At 40.7% G+C, this 9,617-nt stretch overlaps 1 protein-coding gene across 5 annotated transcripts in view; it reads left to right on the top strand.

Annotated features, from left to right (window-relative positions):
• Positions 1-825: 825 nt before the first annotated feature.
• Positions 826-9,617, top strand: part of LOC143018193 (uncharacterized) — a 45,642-nt gene continuing 36,850 nt past the window's right edge. For 4 of the 5 annotated variants that reach the window (XM_076173385.1, XM_076173382.1, XM_076173383.1 and 1 more), the window contains exons 1-2: positions 826-976; positions 3,131-3,190. In XM_076173385.1, the coding sequence (XP_076029500.1) occupies positions 914-976; positions 3,131-3,190 (123 nt within the window). In that variant the 5' untranslated portion in view covers positions 826-913. The remainder of the gene's footprint in view (positions 977-3,130; positions 3,191-9,617) is intronic. The other variant, XM_076173384.1, reaches the window with a different exon arrangement.

Genomic DNA, 9,617 nt, shown 5'->3' with positions numbered 1-9,617 from the left:
AGACATTCCCCTCTTGCTCAACGCCCCCTTCACCCCATCCATACATCTCATCCTCGGTCGTTCCCTCAAGTTCACTTCCCCCACCCCTTGCGTACGAAAAATATATAATATAGATATACTTTGGTATGCGATCTACATAGCCAACGTGAACTACGTGTAACTTTTTCTGTTGTAGATCGCAATAAAAAGTGTAGATCGCACCTCAAAGTAGCTGCGTGGCACGTAGATCGCAAACATTTGTGAGCATTTGTCAGAGGCAATAGTTGCAGTGTATATTTTCTATAATAAAATGTGTAAGCGTAGGAAATGTTGGTGAAAACTCGTTAACGTCAACGGTTTTGTGGCTGCCACGAAGACGCATGAACTATTTACAGCACAGAAGAATTTCCCTGCTTTGAAGGTTTTAACTAAGCCAACGCCAGACAATTCCATTCAGCGAACCTCTTGGTAGGAAATAATCAATTGTGATAGTTTAATCGAGATGATCTCATAAACCTGTATTGTCTAAGAGGAGGAATTTCATTTAAAGGATTTTACCCTGGCTAACGTCAGATAATTGTATTCAATCTAAAGGAATTACCGGGCAGCAAAGTTGTTACTTGTTGACCTGAAAGGATGCTTATTTATATCTGTTTCGCTCGAAGAATTTAAGTTTGTTAGTGAAAAAGTGCTAACTTTGAAACATATCGAATTATCTCAGCCTTCATTGTTTGCAACCCAGTAAAAGTGTACGTTTGTATTTCTCGAACATTATCTAAAAAAGAAGCCATAGAATATGCGTTTTCTGGTGGTCTATACTAAAAAATAAATTATTCAGCGAAATAATAACAATACTTTTCAAACACGCTTATTTTCTGGTGTCGCCATTTTGGTTCAGAGCAATCATAAAGTTGTTTGCAAAAGAGTTATTGCAATGAACGCATTACAGTCTTATTCTAGTGATTCCGATTCGGAAGCAGAATCCCCTGCAACAAAGGTAGGGCATAGTGTAAAAACTAATTAATATTACATACAACTGTCATCAAACTATTGAGATGATGCTGGAAAGCTAATGAAAACAAAGTGTTTGTTTCTCAGAACTTTGGTATTTAGTTTGTGTCAAAATTCTCCAGGTTGTCATGATTTGGTTGCTTTATATGTTTTTCTAGTACTCTTATATGTGTGAATACGTGGGTCTAACGAGGGTTTCATACAAGTTGTAGTTCTGCATGAGGGATACCGGAAAACTCCCTGTCGTCGTTTTGAAAATCCAATACTCAACTCCTTCAGGAGATGCATGCAGGATCCGACGCTTTGACGAAACCGACCAAATCCGAGCGAAAACTACGGAAAACCAGCGAAATCACCTAATATATCCTCATAAAATGTGTTTGAATCCTTAAGTAACGTACTGTCAAAATGCAAAATTTATTCAGATTTCCAAAAATTGATCCTAAGTTATTTTGCCTAACTGCTTTGGTTCCTGATATTTTGACCAATTTCGTGATACCCACCAAACCGCACAAGTCCCACTATCTTGAGAAACCTGCAATATTGAAAATGGTTACATTATAAAATGTTAAGATGTATCTTAACCTACCCTATTTTGTTTACTTTGTATAATTTGGCCGCTGCTCCATGGCTCAGTGGGCAAGGGGGTGAGCTTGGAACCGTTGTTCTAGGTTCGAGTCCTGAACATATGAGAAGAAACAAAGTCTGGTCTGACTAATAGGGCATAAGGTATAATTTTATCCTAATAAGGATGCAGCTGATGTGGACGTCCACTGTCTCCAGGCAGCTCCACGTCTTCTAAGTCTGTCTTATTGATTGGAGTGTGTTTGTTATGTGGCTGATTTATCCTGGAGTAGGGGGCCATGTCAGGCACTGTTTGTAGCCACTTGTCTGTATTTTTTTAAGCTGTGGTGTGATGTCAGTCAGGCTTCATAGCCTTAATGGGGCAAAATTAAAGAGGCATGTCCCTGCTCATGTGAAGCTGTGGTGGCCTATGTTCTTAATTATCTTGGACAGGCTCTGCTCTTTGGATGTGGCATAGTCAGTCTCATTGTGGGTGATTGTTGACTTGTAAGCCTGTATTTGGCAGTATCCGTTTTCCACACTGACAAATAGAAAACTTCAACGTAATGTGCTTTGCAAGTGATACTGGTGGAATATAATGAAATTGGCCATTATTTCATATAAAATCAACAGATTAGTAATATTTGGTTATATCATTAGAAATAACAGGTCAAAATATATAAACTAACAAGTAAGTTACAGCAAGATATGATGACATTAAGTGGAGGGTTTTGATGGGTTTTGCTGATTTGGTCGGTTTCAATAAAACGTAAGATGGTGCACTTGGTTGAATGCCTTCATGATATAAGATCAAATCAATAGCTTATAGTGATTGCATGATGGAAAGTGACATGAGGGCTGTCTGGTAAATTCAAGTTGTTGATTGCTCTTGCCAGCTTTGTAGGAGGGCTAGATGGTGATCTTGATTTTGCTCACTGCTGTGGATGTGCTATGTCTTGCTGCAATGCTGACTTAGGGAGTAGGCAGAGAACAGAGATGTCCCTTCATCCACAAGGAGCTAAAATTAAAGGAAATGAGTGATGGATTAGAGTGAGATGGGTATATGCCTTGGCTGGGTACTTCCCTTATAAAGGGGAAGAAGCCCAATGGTGTGTGTGTGTATGTATATATGTGCATATATATATATATATATATATATATATATATATATATATATATATATATATATATATATATATATATCCCTGCAGACAGTCACTCATAATTCTTAATGATTGGAGAAAATCTCCATTCATAAAAAGAGAGAAAAAGAATATGCTGATAATTTTCAACCTCATCCCTGTTGTGCTACCCTAAAATTTTTCTTGTACCATTTCAGTGACTCCATTGTTTTGTGATATTGTTTTCAAGGTTAGAAACAATGATTTTTGGCAGGGAAATACTATATATATATACTGCCAAATATGTGAATATAATTTGTGTCTTCAGAGGTCCACCCCCATTCGGATTAATGGACTTCTACTGTATATATTTTTGTTACTGTAAGTTTCATGACACATAAGCCATTGATACATAATTTGCCTGTAATATATATTTTTTGACATCGTACTTACAGGCTCCAAAACCTAAGGATCCTGGTACAAACTATGATGAAGTGGGCATGGACATAAGTGAGGTAGGACCCCCTGCAGGTTTGTCCTTTACCTGTGTATCTGTGGAATGTAGTCTTTAACAGTCTCCAACCTCTTTTGTATTGTTTCTTGTCTTATGTGCCTTTTTGGTGAGCTGTTTCAGGAAGCTGCCATGAACTCTTTGTTAGTACCAGTGCTCAATCAATGGACAATATCTTAGCTTTACTGATCGTAGACGAAGTGGTACTGCGCCATCGTAACCACATATCTCCCAAATCATTGTGTCAATTACCTTAACTTGGAATTGCACTTTAGTTTTTTCCAAGTTTGGACATTAAAAAAAATCTCATCTCCCTCCCCCTCATTCTTCTCTTCTTCTCACTGTACATCTCACTTCCTCTTTCTCCTTCTTGCCGTCCCTATCTTCATCTTGTTATCTCTCCTGCATACTATCCCTCTTGTCTTCTTTCTCCTTTTCTTGTCTCCTGCTCTAACCACTCTCCCTCCCTCCCTCTTGTCTTTCCTTCTCTCCCCTTTGCCTCTTTACCTCTCCCCATCTCTCTCCCTCCTTTCTACCTCACTCCTCTCTACCCCACACTTATCTCCTTCTGCCTCCTTGTATCTCCTTTCTCCCCCTCTCTTTCCCCTCACTTCACTTCCACTCACCCTCTCTCCATCTTTCCTCTCCTTCCCTCTTTTTCTTCCTCCCTCCCTCCTCCCTTTCCCTCTCCCTCTCCATCCCCATCTCTCTCTCTCTCTCTCTCTCTCTCTCTCTCTCTCTCTCTCTCTATCCTCTCTCTCTCTTCTCTCTCCTCTCTCTCTCTCAAATGGTTAACTTTTCCCTTTCTTCTATGAATCATACACAACTTACACAAACCAATACTTCCAACTTATTTGTGTTACTAGACCCCTAATTCAACTCTTCACCCTCTTCCCATCTGAAATACAAGAACTAGTGTCCCCTACTTAGATAGAACCTGTCCACCCCAAGAAAAGATCCAGCTCTCCAAGAAATACATAAGTAAGCTTCCCAACCCAAAAGCACAAACCATTATCCCTACAAATGACTGAAGTAAATCTACCCAATCCACAGTACCTATCAGAACACTCGGCTTCACCCATCCTACCTCAGTATCGGTGATATATACCAATACCATATCTAGACCTTCCACTGCCCCTACCAGCCCCAACTTGAATGAACAAGTACACCTCCCAGATAACACACCCCCACCTTATGAAAAAATTCCCAACTGCAGCAACAATTTTTTTTTTTTTTTCCCAGTCCTAAAGTTTATAAGAAACATAACAAACCCACCCCCCACACCCAAGAGCCTATACTATATATCTATTGCCACTTCTCCCCCCCCCCCAAGCCAAACAAAGAGCAATCCTCATCTACCCAGGCATCTTATTACTATAATCAACACCCCTCCTCAGGCCACTGCAGTCAAGATTTTCCTACGTTACCCAGTAACCATCAATATCTTGAACCCACCACCATAAGAAAACATTATTTTAGAAATACTATCCGACATCTGTGCCCCCTACCCATATCTTCTACTAGAGATGTCACTTCAAGACATTGCTAAAGGGGACACCACCTGAACCCCACAAAACAAACATATATCCTCCCTAGTAACAGCCCACTCCCAAAATCTGTACAACACAAATCATTCAAGACCACATTAAGTTATCTCACAGACCAAATAACTGTCAATCCAAGAAACCTTGTTGACTACATCACAACACACAGACCCCAGGTGGAATTCAGATGCCACATCCATTTATTAGTTTAAAAAGAAAATCATGATGAATAGTGTTCCAAGCATACCAAAACTTATGGCAAACCTGTATTTCAAGAAATTCCCAAACTTCTATCTTCTCCCAATTATGGGAGGAATGCACAATAAAACTTGAGCACCCTTGTGTTCCCTGCTGCTCCCCAGATCAATGGTAAAACCAAATCTTCACCTTTCTAAGTAGTTGAAACAATAGCAAAAATGCAATCCCAAACATGTAGCCTCACAAACTACAGATCCAAGTTCATATTGCAACTAAATCACAATGAACACCCAACTACACCACACTCTCCAATATTACAACCATCCATTCACAGAAAAATAATGCCACACTTCCCTCTCCCAATTGTATGAAAATTACTCAAATCCCAGTTAACATGAATTACAACATGGTATAACACCTATACCTAGCTGTAAAATTGTTTACATTAAACTTCATGAGCAGAATATGGATGGAAGGTACCCTTAAGAAAACACAAAAACTTAGGTAACAAAACACCAATGCTCTACATCGATCAGCCCTACAACTTTTTGAGGGGAAAAAAAAAAACTCTTAACCAAACTATAAACACCCTTGGCTAACTAGAGCAATACATAAAACATAAGATAATGGAAGATGACAGTGGAAAATTTACCATAACGTTGTTGTCCATAACACAACACTTATCCATTCCCTCTCACTCTCTCACTTGATAGCTTTCTCTTTCTTTCTCCATTCTTTCTCTCCCTTCTCTCCCCTGTCTCTCCCCTCTTATCTCTCATTTATATCTATCCTTCCATCCTTCCCTACCTCTTCCCTCCCCCCCCACCCCTCTCTTTCTCCCCCCCCCCCTTCTGTCTATCTTCTTCTCTCACTCTCACTCTTTCCCCATATGTGGTATTGACAGCATACAGATTAAGTAGTCAATATTTAAGGGACTTTTGTATTACCTGCACCAACCACAGTCATACAGAATTCTTTTATGGTTGTAGATGAATCCCCACTCACAAAAGAATGCTGACAACTTTTTAATTGATACTGTCCCTCCATTCTGCCAACCTCCATATCTCCTTTATTTAGACTCTATTGTTTTGGTGCAATATTGGCCCCAAGAATAGAAGCACTGGCTATTGTTGACGAAGTATTACATAATTCTATCTCATTGTCTCATCTCTTCACACCTCTTCTCTTTCTCTTCTCCTCTCTCATCTCTCACTCTCTCACCTCCCACTCTCTAATCTCTCATTCCCTCATCTCTCATCTCACTCTCTTTCTCTACCTCTTATTCTCTCTCTTTCTCTATCTTTACCTCTCTCCCAACCTCCCTACCTTCCTTCCTTCCTTCCTTCCTTTCCCCTTACCATGTAGAGTATTGATTGAACAAGTTTTATGCAGTAAACATTTTATGGACATCACCATGGACCAGTCACTCTTCTCTCTCTTATGAATGAAGAGATCCCTCAGAATCACTCTCAGTTTTACAACCCTCCTGAATATTTCCATTGCTACCACAATGACTCGTCTCTTTGGTGCGGTTTTGTCTCCAAGGATAGAAACACTGGTTATTGCTGAAAAATGCACACACACACCCTCACCTGTTTGGGGTATTGCCTGCATTAGGTTTGTATAATTTATACTTCTGGGACTTAAATAATCCCCCTACAGACTGAGTCACACAGAATACTTTTATGGTTGGAAACTAGTCTTCATTCAGAAAAGAATACTGATAACTTTTATCCTCTACTGTCCCTCCTTCCTATTACCTTCCTTTACCACTTCTGAATCAGCATGATATTTGTCTTCAAGAATATAAGTGCTGGTTATCGGTGATGAAATACAATATCTTCCACTATCCTCTTGTCACTCATCATGGCAGGAGCAGAGCCACCCAATTTCTCTTTCTATATCTCTCTCAAGATTTTCCACTCAAAAAAAAAAGAAGAGAAAACAACAATTTTGTTCATGGCCTTCAGTCTTGCCTTTACCAGTTTAATTAGCCCAATTTTTCAGCATGATGTTGTCACCAGGGATAGCAATGCTAGTAATACCAAACGAAATAATAATACTCTATTTCCCTCTCTTCCTCTCTTCCTCTCCTCCCTTCCTCTCCTATCTCCTCTCTCTCTTCCCTTTGTCTCCCTACTTCCCTCTCCTTCCCCTTTCTCTCTCTCTCCTCTCTTGCTTTCCTCTCTCCCTCTCCTCTCTTCCTCTCTAACTCCTTTCTCCCTCTCCCTCCTCCACCTCTCTCTCTCCCTCTCTCTCTCTCTCTCTCTCTCTCTCTCTCTCTCTCTCTCTCTCTCTCTCTCTCTCTCTCTCTCTCTCTCTCTCTCTCTCTCTCTCTCTCATGCACACACACACACTTTAATATATGTATATATTTTTTTCCTTTGGTTCTTGATAAGAAAATCATAGGATTTATGTTTTTTGTTTTTGTGAGTATCCATGAAGAAGAAGAATAGTTTTATAATATACAGGAGTAAGTCCATAGCTCAGACTAATTTTCACATCTCAACTCATTAAACATTTTAATACCATTTAATATATTTATACATTCACATTTATATTCATACACACACACACACTGCTAATTCAGTAATCCATGTTCGAGCTTTAGCCAGGGCAGAAAATGTTTGCATAGCTGCAATGAGAACTGGCACTCCAACTCTGGTGAGCAAGGAGTCGTGTATTTGTGTAAGATTGCAGCATTACCCGTAGATTGGGTCATATATGAGATCTAAGCTATTATCCAGAAAGGTAATAGCTGCTGTTTAACACGTGATCCAAGATGTTCGTGAATCACACTGTATGCCTCTCACCCTCCTCTCTCCCCTTCCCATCCTCTTTATCTTATCCCTCTCTTTACCTTCCTCCCTTCCTTCCTCCCTCCCTTCCTTCCTCCTTTCCTTCCTTCCTCCCTTCCTTCCTTCCTCCCTTCCTTCCTTCCTCCCTTCTTTCCTCCCTTCCTTCCTCCCTTCCATCCTTCTGCCCTTCCTCCCTCCCTCTCTTCCTTCCTCCTTCCCTCCCTCCCTTCCTCCCCCTCTCTCTCTCTCCTCTTGCTCTCTCATTCCCTCTCTCCCCTCCTCATTCTCTCTCCCCTTTTGCTCTCTCCTTCCCTCCCTCCCTTCCTCATTCTCTCTCTCTTTCTCCCTTCTTTGTTTCACTCTTTCCTTCCTTACCTCCCTCCAACCCACCCTCTAACCCTTCCTCCCTCTCTCCCTCCCTCTCTTGCTCTTATATCTCTCACAATGTCTTTTCACATCTCTGTTCATCCCCAGTCTTGCATCTCTTTCTCCTCTGTCTTTCCTTCACTCTTCCCTCTATGGGGCATTGACTGCATATGTGTTATGCAGTTGGTATTATAGGGATGTAAACGACATCCCTATTTACCAGAGTTGCATATCATTCTTTATGATTGGAGACTAATCTCCACTCGGGTAAGAATGCCGATCCCTTTCAACTTCTACAATCCCTCTTTTCTGCTCATGCACTTAAATCCCTCCTTTCCACCTCTGTGACTTGATCTTCTTCAGTGTCGTATTGTACCCAAGGATAGAAGCACTGGTTTTTGTTGACAGGAATATTAAATTGATTCTATCTAATAATCTTGCTTTCTGTCTTTCTCTTTTTCCATGGTTCTTGGTCTTTCTCTCTCTCCCTCCCTCCCTCTTTCCATCTTTCCTCTCTTACTTCCTCTTTCCTTCTTGCTTATTTACTCCTCCATCACCCTCTCTCTCCCCTTCCCTTCTCTCTCCTTCCTTCAACCTCTCCCTTTCTCTCTCCCCCTCTCCCTTCCTTTCTCTCACCTCTCCCTTCCTCTCTCTCCCCTCTCCCTTGCTCTCTCTCTCTCTCATTTTCCCTCCCCATCTCTCCCTCTCTCTATCTATATCTGTGTATGTGGGTCTCCTTTCCATCCCTCCCTCCATCCCTCTATCTTTCTCTTTTCTCTCTCTCTCTCTCTCTCTCTCTCTTTTTTTTTTTTTTCGTTCTCTCTCCCTCTCTCTCCCCCCTCTCTCTCTCTCATGTCTTTCCATTCCCTCCCTTTTCTCTCTCTTACTCTCCCTTTATATCTCTATCCTCTCAATATCTCTAATATCTTTGCTTACTCTTTCTTTCTCATCTTACTCTCTTCATTAAATAGAGATCCAGATTGTGGTCAGTTACTACAGCTGAAGTAGTTAAAAGAGAAAAAATGCTGACCCTAAGATTCCAATGCATGTTTACACCATGCTCTCAAGCAGTCATTCTCTACTGCCTTTTTTTTTCCTTTCTTTTTTTTTGTATAAGCTACAACAACAAGTTTGATGAAACAGTTGTAAGCCAAACACATCTGCCTTTCGTTTGATATTAACACATTCTGTTGATGTACTATACACAAGTTGGTGGAGACCTCAGCGACAATTGGTGACCATCGTGTAGCAGCCAAGCCCTAGTACCTTGCCATGAGGTATAAGCTTAGTATGAGCCCAGGTGAGTAGCGTAAGTATACACACTCTAGTACTAGCCAGGCAGGCCAACCAAGTGGTACATTGACACTTAGAATTGGTACAGGTGGTGTTATCTGTAAAATAATTCCACATTCTCTTGTTACCCAGAAACAAGGGGTTGATGTACTGAGGTAGTGTGGCTCTTTACTTAGAATGGTTGGAGTTGTACCAGGCAGCCTTTTTTGTTATTGTTGTTATTATCAAAACT

This window comes from Oratosquilla oratoria, chromosome 34 (assembly GCF_046742065.1).
Source record: "Oratosquilla oratoria isolate Oo_2021 chromosome 34, ASM4674206v1, whole genome shotgun sequence".
Lineage (NCBI taxonomy): Eukaryota > Metazoa > Arthropoda > Malacostraca > Stomatopoda > Squillidae > Oratosquilla > Oratosquilla oratoria.
This window is presented reverse-complemented; position numbering and strand designations above follow the sequence as displayed.